Source organism: Salmo salar, chromosome ssa25, assembly GCF_905237065.1.
Source record: "Salmo salar chromosome ssa25, Ssal_v3.1, whole genome shotgun sequence".
In the NCBI taxonomy this organism is placed as follows: Eukaryota; Metazoa; Chordata; class Actinopteri; order Salmoniformes; family Salmonidae; genus Salmo; species Salmo salar.
The window spans coordinates 19,655,420-19,671,539 of record NC_059466.1 but is presented as its reverse complement, the minus strand read 5'-3'; the positions used below and the strand labels follow the sequence as shown (position 1 = coordinate 19,671,539).

At 46.2% G+C, this 16,120-nt stretch overlaps 1 protein-coding gene across 1 annotated transcript; it reads right to left on the bottom strand.

The window, feature by feature from the left end:
* Positions 1-514: 514 nt before the first annotated feature.
* On the bottom strand, positions 515-9,426 carry LOC106586305 (uncharacterized). Its single transcript, XM_045707895.1, has 6 exons — positions 9,321-9,426; positions 4,506-4,634; positions 4,353-4,415; positions 4,116-4,262; positions 3,904-4,008; positions 515-3,791 (listed from the first exon to the last, which is right to left on the bottom strand). Exons 1-6 carry the CDS (start codon positions 9,424-9,426, stop codon positions 3,502-3,504), a joined length of 840 nt encoding a protein of 279 aa, XP_045563851.1. The 3' UTR covers positions 515-3,501.
* Positions 9,427-16,120: the final 6,694 nt, after the last annotated feature.

Sequence of the window (16,120 nt, the reverse complement as noted above, 5' to 3'; positions counted from 1 at the left end):
GCTGGCTTACGGCTCTTCCCTGGCCTGGCCAAACTACCCGTGTGCCCCCCCCCAAAAAAATCTTGGGGCTGCCTCTCGGGTTTCCTAGCCAACCGTGTTCCAGCGTAACGTTCCCGATGGTTCCTCTGTCCAGCTGCCTCCACTCTCCTGAGTGCCTCCACCTGTTCCCATGGGAGGCGATCCCTTCCGGCCAGGATCTCTTCCCAGGTGTAGGCTCCCTTGCCGTCCAGGACGTCCTCCCATGTCCATTGTTCCCTTTTTCTCTCCTGTGGCTTCCTCCTCTTCTGCTGCTTGGTCCTTTGGTGGGTGGTTCTGTAACGGCTGTCTTCTGTAGAAATGGACCAAGGCGCAGCAGGTATGTGAATACTCATTTTTAATTAAAATAAAGGAGTAAAGCATCCACTTAACAATTCAAACAAAGTAACAACAGCTACAGTTCTGCAGGCTAGAAACGCAGTGCAAAAAACAACCACCCACAACCCCAAAGAAAAACACACACACCTTTATAGGACTTCCAATCAAAGGCAACTATACACACCTGCCTTCAATTGGAAGTCCCAATCATCCACCCAACATTTAACCAATACAAACATGCCACGTCCTGACCCCAAAACTAAAACACTAGCTCCATCTGCTGGTCAGGACGTGACAATGTGGATCAAACTTTTTGAGTGTGGTCCACTCATGCTCCCACATCACATTCACTTTCAACCGTAAGTAGCCTGTAAAGATTCTAATTTATCTTGGAACTCTTGGTACATTTCCCCAAAAGTATTTTGGGTTAGGACACACATGGCCTGGGGCACAAAGTAAGATTTACAACTGTGGAAGAAACAACCGTTGTACTCAAACACGGTCTCAACACCGTCAATCTGTGTGTATCCATCTACATGATAAGGCCCAAATGCCTTCTCACCCCTATTCAAAGCATGTTGAATAAAAATGTATTTATCCTGGGCCAAGTACTCCAACCATTGAATGGACCCACTAAAATATGACTTGAATTGGCATCGGTAGTTGTCAGGCGAGGGGATAGCTATGGATGCTGGAGGTAAAAAGTGTGTATGATAGGTTTTCATGCATGTCAATGCAATAGTTGTACAACTCCAGGGGTCAATGCCTACATCTTTGATGACCTCTTCTCTGAATCTGAGGTATCCGTCATGAAGTATAACCACGTCATTGTCACAGTATGATTCCATCTCTTTATGGAAATCAAAGGTGCTATGTCTTACTGTCTCATACCACGTCATGAATCTCTCTCGCTCTTTGGGAGACATTTGATCACACCCGTACATTTCGGGGCTGGGATAAGATCCGATATAATGTAGATTCTCCTCAGATGTGAAGAAATGAGGAAACCAACCTTTCACAGAGTTTTCAAACCCAAGGCCTCAGGCATTTGAGCCAATCTCATGGGTAAGAAACTTAAACTGTCAATGTATCTCTGGTTGAAAGCGGGGTCTACAAAACACAAGATTTTACTACCTTGAGCTATGACACTGGGTGCAACGCCTTGTTGTATCAAGGGGTTCAAAAGAAGGTAGGAATCATAGGCTCTAGAATTGTGCGCTATAAACGTGAAGTTTCTGTACTGGGGTTTTCTAAAGTGTTTTAGAAAGAGCAGTGCACAATTGGGTTCCTCTGCCGACCACTTTTCACCCTTGAAAGTCAGGGTAGATACTAAAATAGCCAAATTGACCCCTGATTGCTGATTAGTCTCAAAATCATAAAAAACGTATTTCTCTGAATGTTCATCTTCAGCCAAGGGCTGAATATAACACTCGTGTGGCACTTCTTGAACCACTTCTGCATCTCTGCTTTTCAAAAGGCCCTTTACAGATGGGGCAATGTATGATTCCACACACATGAGGTTTAGGGTTGTCTATTTTAAGGCTGTAATTGCAATGGCATTTTGGACATTTCTTGTTAATGTCACAACTGCTTACAGATTTACATGCCTTGGGGTGCCATGTTTCAATTTTGTGTTTTTCGTAGCAGTAGGCCGAACGTTGACAATCCGCACAGGGTGTTAGGTTTATGGGCTGCATCGGACATGTTTCATCCAGACATACTGAACAGTTATAACGACTAGAGTGTCCCCCCTTTCGGGTGTAGCCTGTATGACAGGCTGGACACACATATGGTGCGCCTAAAAACGCTGTGATGTTGGTAATAGCATAATAATGGTCGTTTTGCACATAAAAGTACAGAATCTGAGGATGAGGTTGTGGGTTGTTTTGGAATTTCAAGAGAGCTGCATTAGCTCTAATGTGGTACAAAACCACAATCTTGATGTTCAGAAAGTTTTCAAATTTGACTATGTCAGAGAAAGCCACCGCATCCTGTATACCTAGACCCACGGCCTTTTGGAGCTCTCTAGCCTTTTGTAACGCCGCTAGATCAGTACATCCAGGGTTGAGTAAATGTGCTAGGCCTATTGCAAAGCATAGCTTACTACCAGGATTGTGAACGTTTATGAGGTATGCCCTTTTATTACTTATGATTTCTGATTGCATGAGACTATCTAGTTTCCTTCTCTGACCCCCGCCACCCTGGGGTTGACGTATTATTTGCATTACAAGCTCGAGGGTCCTATCGGCTATGATGGATAAATTTGATTGAACAAGTCGTTCCAGCAGGGCTATAAATTGTTCAAGATCTGCAGCATCATTAGGTAAAACAAGAGATACAGTGTTTTGCATGCTATCTCCACAAATTTCAAACTGTAAGACATCACGAGGTTCACCATAAGCTGTTGCCCTGTCTAACAGTTCGTCCAGAGTATCCAATATCATCACATAAAACACCGCATAGTCAAGATTCTGATTCAGCCATATGAAATTGAAAAACTGTCGAATCTCTGTATTGCTGAATTTATTTCGGTACACAAGCCGGACACTTCTATCAAGACCATCTCCCTCCTGATTTATTAGACCATTTTCCAATTCCTCAAAAACCATGTATTGCGTTTCAGACTCTTCGGACCTGGGAGTTAATGGCGGGGTCTGTGTGCGGTCCGGTGTAGAAGATCTTATGCTCTCATTCATTTGGTTAATTAAGGATTTGAGTGCATCAGGGATCTGGGATAGCGGGTTTTCATCGGTCGTCCTGGACTCATTCATATGATTAATTAAGGCTATGAGTTCGGCAGGAATTTGGGATAACAGGATTTCACCTATATGAATTATGATCTTACCCCAGGATCAATCATTTGGTTAATGAAGGCTTGGAGTTCGGCAGGAATCTGAGATAACAGGGTTTCAACTGTCTGAATTATGTCTGTTGGCTCATCCATTTGGTTAATTAAGGATGTGTGTTCTTGTGGTATTCTGGAAGGATCCATGTTGCATATAGGTTTTTAGCGCATGCATTTGCGTTTTTTAATCGGATTGTTGTTTAACAATCGTGGCATTGTTCTATGCCAGGAGGATAGATCTTGACTGTATTGCCGCTTAAGTAAAGCCACCATTCATTTGTGTAGCAAGACCTTTCTGGATTTTAGAGCCCCGTAAAAGCCTGTGAGAAACCTAGCTCGGGTGTTTCTACCAAAGAATTGGCTGAATCAAGAAGGCTGGCTGAATCAAGAAGGCTGGCTGAATCAAGAAGGCTGGCTGAATCAAGAAGGCTGGCCGCCTCGCACAACATCAAGTCTTCTACCTCTGAAATGTCATTTAAAACTTTGAAATCATCCGGTTTCAGTGTTTTATTGTGAATGTCCGGTGCGCCGAAATCCTCTGCGTGCTCTCGTTGTGTATGGTCTTCTCTGCCGTTATACGCCGGGGAGGAGTCTGAAAGAAAAATATACATACAAAATAGGTTATTAAACATAAAATATGAGATAAAAATGTCAAATACATTTCAGATATAATACTATGTATTAACAATATATAATTAAATTACCTCGGCTTTTTTGACGCTGGCTGTTCTGACGAATCGTGGATACCGTGGGCTCAAGACTTTTTTCACCATGCATTCCAGATTCTACCCGGCGTGTATCGTCGGAGTCTGAAAAAACATTATTTGTCATTGTTTTAACATATTCAATCATAAAAATGTATAAATAATAATAAAATATGTATAACTAATAACATATATATATAATGGCTTCATACCGAGTCCATAGTGCGCCGTTTCTTGAAGCAGTAGGTTTCCAGCCCAGTAACACTTCTCGGGCCGGAGTGATTCTGCGCAGTGCACTTGTGCCTGAGTTGTGCATTGCGTCTTTGGGTCTCGAATATGGCGCGAGTGGTTGGAGGTTCCTGGGGGAGTTGATGGGACGATTATAGCATCGGTTCTTGGTGGGTTTGAAAAAACGTTCGTACAGAACTGGTGAATATTGTCTGTTTCACCTGCTCCTCCGTAGTCGTTCAGAGTCCATAACGCAGCAGGGATCCTTCTTGACGGACTGTCAGCTGTAAACACAAAAATAGCTTTTAATATAGGGTGCACACTTTTTGTTTTTAATGTATAAATATTCTTACAGATTTTATTATTGGATTTACGTCGAAAATAGTGTGATGGGGAAGGGCTTCGTAAATGATCGGGCGCAGTTTGCTTCTGAGAATCCCCGTCTAACGCTGTCGGTTCCCAATCAATTATTCCCGGTAGCGACTGGGTAAAGGAAGGATATCCTACAAACGTTAGATAATATTAACATATATCTATACGAAATATATACATTTTAACTTATAAGAAACGTGCATTTGACATATTACCTAAAAAATCATTGTCCCCCCGTTTTAGAATATCTGTTAAAAAAACATATAACTCCTGTTTAATATTAGAAAAATATCTAATTGTAATATCCAAACAATTCCCCGAAAAAATACCTAACGCCTCCAAATCTAATATATTATTTTCACTAACTCACCTTCAGAAAGCTCCATTAGGATGGATTCACAGATTATCTATTAGCTGCTCGGTATTCCGCTGTTCTGGGCTGTTGGCCTGGTGTTTGGAGTTGCGCTAATGCCGTTCGTACAGAATGGATAGAATACGGTCTGTTTCACTAGTCTAACGAGAGATAGTATGTAATGAGTTTACAGAGCGGGGGTGACGTTTTTCGGGCGATATCCTGTATGCAAAAATGGACATGTAGTACCCCAGAATGTTTAGAGAACAAAACATTGATTTAAAACAACAGGAGGGTGTCTCGACATGTTCTGTCTGTCTGTATTGCCATTATGCTTCATAGCACCTCAGGGGAAGCAGCTTGGGGGGTGTCCGATGTAAATCCTTGCAGGCTTTGGAAAATACATATGAACTGACAGATTTTGTCGCATTTGTACTATCATATTGTTCACATGCTAAAATTGTCACTTTGGAGTCACTTTGGCTTTCAAATCATCACGCCTGCACACCAGCTTTTCCTTAGCATAGCCAGGTAGGGATGTACCACTCAGGGCCTGTTCACATTGACATAACGTTAGCCGTATCTTAAGCCATTCTCTCATACGCAGCGCAGGAGAAAAACTCCTGGGTTTTGCATGATAATGGGGGTTGGGACCGCTGTCTGTGAAAATCTTCACAGTTGAATCCTCAGGTTGGAATATGTAAGTCATATGTCCATCCCTCGTATCCACAACTCCTTTAAACATTCAGGGGCCTCACACAAAATGTCCTCGATGCTTTTATCAATGGGTTCGTGACAAGAGGCGCATAGTACCCCCAGAATTGGCCTAGGAGACATATTTTTCTGTTTAATGTTCTGGGTTTATTTTTAAAATCTTGTTTAGTTCTAGGTCTTATTTATAATGCGTCTGCCCCCAACACAATGCCCCCGGACATTCCTGCTTCATAGACAACAGCCCTAAGGGCAATACAATAGGGGGTGTGGGGCCATCCTCTTCGAAATGATCAAACACATCCCCCCCAGTTCAACGAGGTCCCTACACATCAATCATCATGACAACTTCAAAGGAATAGATGCAATATATGCATAAATTAACACACACTCTAACACGTAACAACAGGAACAGGATGCCCTTATATGGGCATAACCACGCGATAACTTCCCGCCAGGATGTCCTGACCGGATGCCCAAATATGGGCATGCACACGTCATCCATATATAGGGTCATAAATCAAACGTTTGACGCGTGCCATCTACTGTATTCTCTCTTGTATATACTGTATTCTAGTCAAGGCCCATCTTATATACTGTAAATACAGATTTTTATTCATATACTGTCCATACTGTCTATACATATATATATATATATATATATATATTCCGGTCTCTGACATTGCTCATTCTGATGTCTTAATTTCTTTAAAAAAGTATTATTAATACTTTTGGATTATGTGTGTATTGTTATTATATTTCTAGATATTACTGCACTGTTGGAGCTAGAAACATAAGTATTACGCTGCACCTGCGATAACATCTGCAAATCTGTGTACGCAACCAATAAACGTTGATTTGATTTTGTGATGTGATTGGCTTCGCTTGCTGTTGAATTCAATGCTATAGGTGGCAACAATGAAACAACCGTGCTTGGCTCCGCCTGATTATCCAATCCTAGCAAGCAATGTAAAAGTAAACCCTTCCAATGACCGGAAGCCACGTAGCGCTGGTGACACACTGAGCTCCCCTTCCTGTCAGTGGATGTAACCCCCTGTGACTCTGGGCCGTCTGCAAGACACTCAGCATGCCCCTCTATACACATTATCATTTAATCAACCTTGGGGTGAAGGAGTACATTAAAAATAGCTTGCTGTGAGACAGAGAGATCAAGAGTGATGCACAACCTCTTATCTGTCATGGAGTGACAGCTCTTTTTTTCATGACAGCTCACTCCAGTTCAATCACAGTAAATGGGAATGAACAGGAGGAGTAGCTGTCTGTTTTGACATTGAAAAGAATAGATCACAGACACTAGATGGGTAAATGAGGATGCAGAAGCAGCTCCTCTATCCTTTCTCCTTGCCTAACGCTCCACTGTTTCCTGTAGGTGCCACCTGTTCCTCTATCTCCTCATACCTGTCAGTCTAGCTCTATACACATATTTAGTCTCAGCAGGGGAGATGATGATAACCATACTCAGACACAAGGTTCATGGAGAGGAGAGTCTTGGGGGTATCAACATGATCTCCACACTCAAGGAGGAGATAGGAGAGGCACGTTCTTCCACTCGGGCTCCACTCGGACTGCCCACCCCAGGGACTGAGTGTGTGCATTTACACTGGCAGCCCAATTCGGATATTTTTCTTCCTAATTTGTTTTTTGAACAATCAGATTGACTCTAAAAAAGATCTGATGTGAAAAGATCTGATGTGATTCGTCAACACAGCCTTAGTGTTTTCCAAACTGAGAAAATGGTCTCTGATTGTATTCCGGAACCACAGATTTCCATGAACCTCAGGTATCCAGTTTACTGGAGGATAGGATGCTTGGGTTCCTGTACGAGTTTACAGAAGTTATTCAGGATTAATTTCTAAATGCATACAGTGGCTTCGGAAAGTATTCAGACTCCTTTACTTTCCCCACATTTTGTTAGGTTACAGCCATATTCTAAAATATATTAAATAACATAATAATTCAGCAATCTACACCCAATTCCCCATAACGACAAAGCGAAACAGGTTATACATTTTTGCAAATGTATTAAAATTTAAAAACAAATACCTAATTTACATTCACACCTAATTTACATTCACACCTATTCACACCCTTTGCTCAGACTTGCTAAATTGACCTCAATTGCATCCTGTTTCAATTGATCATCCTTGAGATGTTTCAACAACTTGCTTGGAGTCCACCTGTGGTAAATTCAATTGATTGGACATGATTTGGTAAGATCCATATAAGATCCCACAGTTGACAGTGCATGTCAGAGCAAAAACCAAGCCATGAGGTCGAAGGAATTGTACGTAGAGCTCCAAGACAGGATTGTGTCGAGGCACAGATCTGGGTTAGGTTACCAAAAAGGTTACCAAAAAAATGTCTGCAGCATTGAAGGTCCCCAAGAACACAGTGGCCTACATAATTCTTCAATGGAAGAAGTTTGGAACAACCAAGACTCTTCCTAGAGCTGGCCGCCTGGCCAAACTGAGCAATCGGGGGAGAAGGGCATTGGTCAGTGAGGTGACCAAGAACCCAATAGTCACTCTGACAGCGCTCTAGCGTTCCTCTGTGGAGATGGGAAAACCTTCCAGAAGGACAACCATCTCTGCAGCACTCCACCAATCAGGCCTTTAAGGGAGAGTGGCCAGACGGAAGCCACTCCTCAGTAAAAGGCACATGACAGCCCGCTAGGAGTTTGCCAAAATGCAACTAAAGACTCAAACCATGAGAAACAAGATTCTCTGGTCTGATGAAACCAAGACTGAATTCTTTGGCCTGAATGCCAAGCGTTACATCTGGAGTAAACCTGGCACCACCCCTACGGTGAAGCATGGTGGTGGCAGCATCATGCTGTGGGGATGTTTTTCAGTGGCAGGGACTGGGAGACTAGTCAGGATCAAGGCAAAGATGAATGGACCAAAGTACAAAGAGATCCTTGATGAAAATCTGCTCCAGAGCGCTCAGGACCTCAGACTGGGGTGAAGGTTTACAATCCAACAGGACAATGACCCTTAGCACACAGCCAAGACAACGCAGGAGTGGCTTTGGGACAAGTCTCTGCATGTCCTTGAGTGGCCCCGCCAGAGCCCGGACTTTAACCCAATCTAACATCTCTGGAGAGACCTGAAAAGAGCTGTGCAGCAACGCTCCCCATCCAACCTGACAGAGCTTGAGAGGATCTGCAGAGAAAAATGGTGGAAACCTCCCAAATACAGGTGTGCCAAACTTGTAGTGTCATACCCAAGCAGACTTGATGCTGTAATCGCTGCCAAAGTTACTTCAACAAACTACTGAGTAAAGTGTAACGGGCGTCATATAGAGGGGACCAAAAATACTAAAAGACAAAATAACAAACGGCAAACGATCAGAATACAGTTCTGTCAGGTACAGAGACTAAACAGAAAATAACTGCCCACAAACACAGGTGGAAAAAAACCTACTTAAATGTGATCTCCAATTAGAGGCAACGAGGACCAGCTGTCTCCAATTGGAGATCAACACAAAAAACAACATAGAAATAGAAAAACTAGAACTTAAACATAGAAAACCACCCAAAACACTCCCTGTCATGCCCTGACCTACTTTACTATAGAAAATTAAATCTTACAAGAGTCAGAACGTGACAGTACCCCCCCAAAGGTGCAGACTCCGAATGCAAAAAAAAAAAAAAAAGAAACCACAAAACCAAAAGGGAGGGTAGGGAGGGTGACAATTGTCTATGGCGGTTCTAGTGCAGTACTCAGAACCTTACCATCCAGCAGATCCTCCAGCAGCGGAGGTGGCTTCGGTACGGGGCGTAAACCCCGCTCTGCCCGCAGATCCCTCTGCTTCTGTACCACCGGACCGTGGATCGTCATCGGATGAACTGGACTGTAGATCATCGCCGGAGGCTCCGGGCTGCAGGCCGCCGCCGGAGGTTCCGGGCTGCAGGCCGCCGCCGGAGGTTCCGGGCTGCAGGTCGCCGCCGGAGGTTCCGGGCTGCAGGCCGCCGCCGGAGGTTCCGGGCTGCAGGCCGCCGCCGGAGGTTCCGGGCTGCAGGCCGCCGCCGAAGACTCCGGGCTGCAGGCCGCCGCCGGAGGCTCCGTACTGGGGAGCGTCGCCGGAGGCTCCGGACTGGGGAGCGCCTCCTATGCTAGTCCCATGCATCAGACCTCCAGTGCGCATACTCAGTCCGGAGCCTCCGGCGACGCTCCCCAGTCCGGAGCCTCCGGACTGGGTATGCGCACTGGAGGTCTGATACATGGGACTAGCATAGGTGGCGCCAGACTGGTAACACGCAACTCAGGTCGAGTGCGGGGGGGAGGCACAGGACGTACTGGGCTGTGGGAGCGCACTGGAGGGAGAGTGCGAGGAGCAGGCACAGGACGTACTGGGCTGTGGAGGTGCACCGGAGGTCTGATGCGTGGGACCGGTACAGGTGGCACCGGGCTGATGACACGCACCTCAGGGCGAGTGCGGAGAGGAGGCACAGGACGTACTGTGCTCTGGAAGCGCACTGGAGGGAGAGTGCGAGGAGCAGGCACAGGACGTACTGGGCTGTGGAGGCGCACCGGAGGTCTGATGCGTGGGACCGGTACAGGTGGCACCGGGCTGATGACACGCACCTCAGGGCGAGTGCGGAGAGGAGGCACAGGGCGTACTGAGACGTACTGGAGACCTGGTGTGTATAGCCGGTATTACTTGTTCTGGAACTTCCACACACTTCTCAGGACGAGTACGGGGAGCTGACTCAGGGGGCACCAAACTGACGACACGTTCCTTTGGGAAAAACTCGTGCGTCCTCCACCAACTCAATAACTCTCCCATTTCTCCCTTCTCTAAATTCTCCCGGATTGGCTCTGGTTTGCTCCTCGGCTCCGCCGACTGCTCCATGTGCCCCCCCCAATTTTGTTTTATTTGGGTTTCTGTAGCCTCTCGTGCCTCCCTGGCAGGCTTCTATATCTGTCTATTACTTGGCCCCAAGTCCAGTTTACCCTCTCTAGACTCTCCTTCAGTGACCAGGTATCCATCTCCTCCCAAGCACGCTGCTTGATCCAGTTGTGGTGGGCAGTTCTGTGACGAGCATCATATAGAGGGGACCAAAATGCAGCGTGTTGAGTGCTCATTATGATATTTATTAACTGAAAAATACTAAAGACAAATTAACAAACGGCAAACGATCAGAATACAGTTCTGTCAGGTACAGAGACTAAACAGAAAATAACTGCACACAAACACAGGTGGAAAAAACCCCTACTTAAATATGATCTCCAATTAGAGGCAACGAGGACCAGCTGCCTCCAATTGGAGATCAACCCAAAAAACAACAACATAGAAATATAAAAACTAGAACCTAAACATAGAAATAGAAAACATAGAAAACTGCCCAAAACACCCCCTGTCACGCCCTGACCTACTTTACTATAGAAAATGACATCTTACAAGAGTCAGGACGTCACATAAAGGGTTTGAATACTTAGGAAAGTGTGATATTTCTATTTTTAATACATTTGCAAACATTTCTAAACCTGTTTTTGCTTTATTGTTATGGGACATTGTGTGTAGATTGATGAGGGGAAAATTGATTTAATAAATTTTAGAAATTGCTGTAACGTAACAAAATGTGGAAAAAGTCAAGGGGTCTGAATACTTTCCAAAGGCACTGTAGAGTGTAAAGCAGCAAATATGATCCTCGATCGGCACTCATACAGGAACCCGAGGGGGAAATCAGACAGCGGCTCCAGCGAAGTAGCAGCAGACCACCTCTACCGTCTATGATCCTATGCAGCACGCGTTCTCCGACTCAACGCCAGAGCATGCTCTGAGTACAGTGAGTCCTGCATCATGACATTTACTGAGACTTGGTTACATCAAGACCTCCCTGACTCTCTTATTAAAGTAGAGGGGTTTACCCACGTCTGCTTGGATAGCAGTGATGCGTCACGGAAGAGCAGGAGGGACGGTATCTGTGTGTACATCAACAACAAGGGGTGTAGACAATATACAATACCAGAGTCTTGTGCATTGTAAATAGAATCTGAATTTGGGAACATTCTTATCTGCTCTGTGTACGGCTGCCCAAGTAGCTGACTGTGTCTATCAACAACTACAACGCACCACAGAAGCCCCTATTTTCATTTGGGGGACTTCAATAATTGCAAACCGGAAATGTCACTACCTGGGTATGAACAATATGTTAAATGTGACACTAGAAATAGCAGAATCCTTGATAAATGTTACGGAAATGTTAAAAATGCATACACAGCTTGAGCGAAACCATCCCTGTCTAACTCTGATCACAACACTGTCCAGCTCATTCCTACCTACCGTACAACTCTAGCATAGAATCACTTAAGGGATGTTTTTGGTTTAGAGATTGGGACATTTTTCATGAGTTAGATGTGTACAAGTCAACACAGATTGTCACAGTTGAGTGACAATCTGTTGAGTGTGATAATGTGACCGACTCCATTGTTATTGATGGTTGTGTTCATAGGTTGGAAATCAACCCTATAGTTGTCACTAGAGTCTTCAAGCACACCTGTACGAATAAGGCAACAGGTCCTGATGGTATGTCTGCTTTTCTTCTAAAAACATGTGCAGTGGAACTGACTCTGGCTTGGTGCTGTCGCGACTTCCGCCGAAGTTGGTGCCTCTCCTTGTTCGGGCGGCGTTTGGCAGTCGACGTCACTGGCTTTCTAGCTACCACCGATCTACGTTTCTTTTTCCATTTGTTTTGTCTTGATTGGACACACCTGGTTCCCATTACGTTATCATTTATTCCCTATTTAACCCTCTGGTTCCCACATGGTTTTCTGCGTGTTTGTTCTTTGTTTAGTGTTCTAGACTTCTGTGCGCTGGTGTGTTTTTCCCTACGTGGAAATGTTATTTTCGAGTAAAGTATGTCTTTTACTCAGTTCTGTGTCCTGCGCCTGACTCCGTCCTACCGCTGCACACTGACACCTGACAGGTGCCCTTTCTTTCAGAGGTCTGTAGACTCCCATACTGTCCCATCTCTGTGGAAAAAGGCCATTATCACTCCAGTCCTCAAAAAGCCTTGTCCAAAATAAAGTAATCACTATAAACCTGTTGCCCTGACCCCCATCGTAATGAAGTGCTTTGAAAATATCAAGGTGTGTGAGCTCCGTTCAGATGTGACCCCTGTGTTAGAGTCTTTGGCTATAAGCAAAGTCGTGGAACTCATGATGCAATCAACACTGTTTACAATGTTGCATCTTATTGTCATTGGAAAACCACAAGGCCTATGCTAGACTGTTATATATTGATTTCAGTTCAGTGTTTAGCACAATACAGGCACATGTCCTACTCAGCCAGTTAAAGCAGATGGGCGTTAACCCCTATAACGTAAAGTGATACCACTCATTCCTGACTAGCCCACTCAGCAGGTTAGAGTTAACAGTATCCTCTCTGAGGCACTGTTTGCACAGGTGCCCCGCAGGGTTGTTTGAGTTCACCCATCTTATTCACATATGAATGCACTAGCAGTAATCCTGATAACTATATTGTCAGGTTTTCTGATGACACCACCATTCTTGGTCTGCTGTATGTAAGATGGGTAAGCTGTAAAATGCTGATACTGTGTACAGGTCAGAGATTCAAAGGTTTGTCAAGTGGTGTGATGAGCACCATCTCATCCTTAATGTAAAGAAAACGGAGGATATGGTGTTTGACCCCAAATCTGTCAGCGACCACATGCCTGTGGTTGTCCACAATGCCAACATAGCACAGGTTAGTTCATATAAGTACCTGGGTGTACATTTACATTTACATTTAAGTCATTTAGCAGACGCTCTTATCCAGAGCGACTTACAAATTGGTGCATTCACCTTATAATATCCAGTGGAACAACCACTTTACAATACTGCATCTAAATATTTTAAGGGGGGTTTAGAAGGATTACTTTATCCTATCCCAGGTATTCCTTAAAGAGGTGGGGTTTCAGGTGTCTCCGGAAGGTGGTGATTGACTCCGCTGTCCTGGCGTCGTGAGGGAGCTTGTTCCACCATTGGGGTGCCAGAGCAGCGAACAGTTTTGACTGGGCTGAGCGGGAACTGTGCTTCCTCAGAGGTAGGGAGGCGAGCAGGCCAGAGGTGGATGAACGCAGTGCCCTTGTTTGGGTGTAGGGCCTGATCAGAGCCTGAAGGTACGGAGGTGCCGTTCCCCTCACAGCTCCATAGGCAAGCACCATGGTCTTGTAGCGGATGCGAGCTTCGACTGGAAGCCAGTGGAGAGAGCGGAGGAGCGGGGTGACGTGAGAGAACTTGGGAAGGTTGAACACCAGACGGGCTGCGGCGTTCTGGATGAGTTGTAGGGGTTTAATGGCACAAGCAGGGAGCCCAGCCAACAACGAGTTGCAGTAATCCAGACGGGAGATGACAAGTGCCTGGATTAGGACCTGCGCCGCTTCCTGTGTGAGGCAGGGTCGTACTCTGCGAATGTTGTAGAGCATGAACCTACAGGATCGGGTCACCACCTTGATGTTAGTGGAGAAACGACAGGGTGTTGTCCAGGGTCACGCCGAGGCTCTTAGCACTCTGGGAGGAGGACACAAGGGAGTTGTCAACCGTGATGGCGAGATCATGGAACGGGCAGTCCTTCCCCGGGAGGAAGAGCAGCTCCGTCTTGCCGAGGTTCAGCTTGAGGTGGTGATCCGTCATCCACACTGATATGTCTGCCAGACATGCAGAGATGCGATTCGCCACCTGGTTGTCAGAAGGGGGAAAGGAGAAGATTAATTGTGTGTCATCTGCATAGCAATGATATGAGAGACCATGTGAGGATACGACAGAGCCAAGTGACTTGGTGTATAGCGAGAATAGGAGAGGGCCTAGAACAGAGCCCTGGGGGACACCAGTGGTGAGAGCACGTGGTGCGGAGACAGATTCTCGCCACGCCACCTGGTAGGAGCGACCTGTCAGGTAGGACGCAATCCAAGCGTGGGCCGCGCCGGAGATGCCCAGGTCGGAGAGGGTGGAGAGGAGGATCTGATGGTTCACAGTATCAAAGGCAGCAGATAGGTCTAGAAGGATGAGAGCAGAGGAGAGAGAGTTAGCTTTAGCAGTGCGGAGAGCCTCCGTGACACAGAGAAGAGCAGTCTCAGTTGAATGCCCAGTCTTGAAACCTGACTGATTAGGATCAAGAAGGTCATTCTGAGAGAGATAGCAAGAGAGCTGGCCAAGGACGGCACGTTCAAGAGTTTTGGAGAGAAAGGAAAGAAGGGATACTGGTCTGTAGTTGTTGACATCGGAGGGATCGAGTGTAGTTTTTTTCAGAAGGGGTGCAACTCTCGCTCTCTTGAAGACGGAAGGGACGTAGCCAGCGGTCAAGGATGAGTTGATGAGCGAGGTGAGGTAGGGGAGAAGGTCTCCGGAAGTGGTCTGGAGAAGAGAGGAGGGGATAGGGTCAAGTGGGCAGGTTGTTGGGCGGCCGGCCGTCACAAGACGCGAGATTTCATCTGGAGAGAGAGGGGAGAAAGAGGTCAAAGCACAGGGTAGGGCAGTGTGAGCAGGACCAGCGGTGTCGTTTGACTTAGCAACGAGGATCGGATGTCGTCAACCTTCTTTTCAAAATGGTTGACGAAGTCATCCGCAGAGAGGGAGGAGGGGGGAGGGGGAGGAGGATTCAGGAGGGAGGAGAAGGTAGCGAAGAGCTTCCTAGGGTTAGAGGCAGATGCTTGGAGTTTAGAGTGGTAGAAAGTGGCTTTAGCAGCAGAGACAGAAGAGGAAAATGTAGAGAGGAGGGAGTGAAAGGATGCCAGGTCCGCAGGGGAGGCGAGTTTTCCTCCATTTCCGCTCGGCTGCCCGGAGCCCTGTTCTGTGAGCTCGCAGTGAGTCGTCGAGCCACGGAGCAGGAGGGGGGGACCGAGCCGGCCTGGAGGATAGGGGACAGAGGAAATCAAAGGATGCAGAGAGGGAGGAGAGGAGGGTTGAGGAGGCAGAATCAGGAGATAGGTTGGAGAAGGTTTGAGCAGAGGGAAGAGATGATAGGATGGAAGAGGAGAGAGTAGCGGGAGAGAGAGAGCGAAGGTTGGGACGGCGCAATACCATTCGAGTAGGGGCAGAGTGAGAAGTGTTGGATGAGAGCGAGAGGGAAAAGGATACAAGGTAGTGGTCGGAGACTTGGAGGGGAGTTGCAATGAGATTAGTGGAAGAACAGCATCTAGTAAAGATGAGGTCAAGCGTATTGCCTGCCTTGTGAGTAGGGGGGGAAGGTGAGAGGGTGAGGTCAAAAGAGGAGAGGAGTGGAAAGAAGGAGGCAGAGAGGAATGAGTCAAAGGTAGACGTGGGGAGGTTAAAGTCACCGAGAACTGTGAGAGGTGAGCCATCCTCAGGAAAGGAACTTATCAAGGCGTCAAGCTCATTGATGAACTCTCCAAGGGAACCTGGAGGGCGATAAATGATAAGGATGTTAAGCTTGAAAGGGCTGGTAACTCCTCCCCTCAGACAGACACTATAGGGTCCCTCCTCCCCTCAGACAGACTCTATAGGGTCCCTCCTCCCCCAGACAGACACTATAGGGTCCCTCCTCCTCTCAGACAGACACTATAGGGTC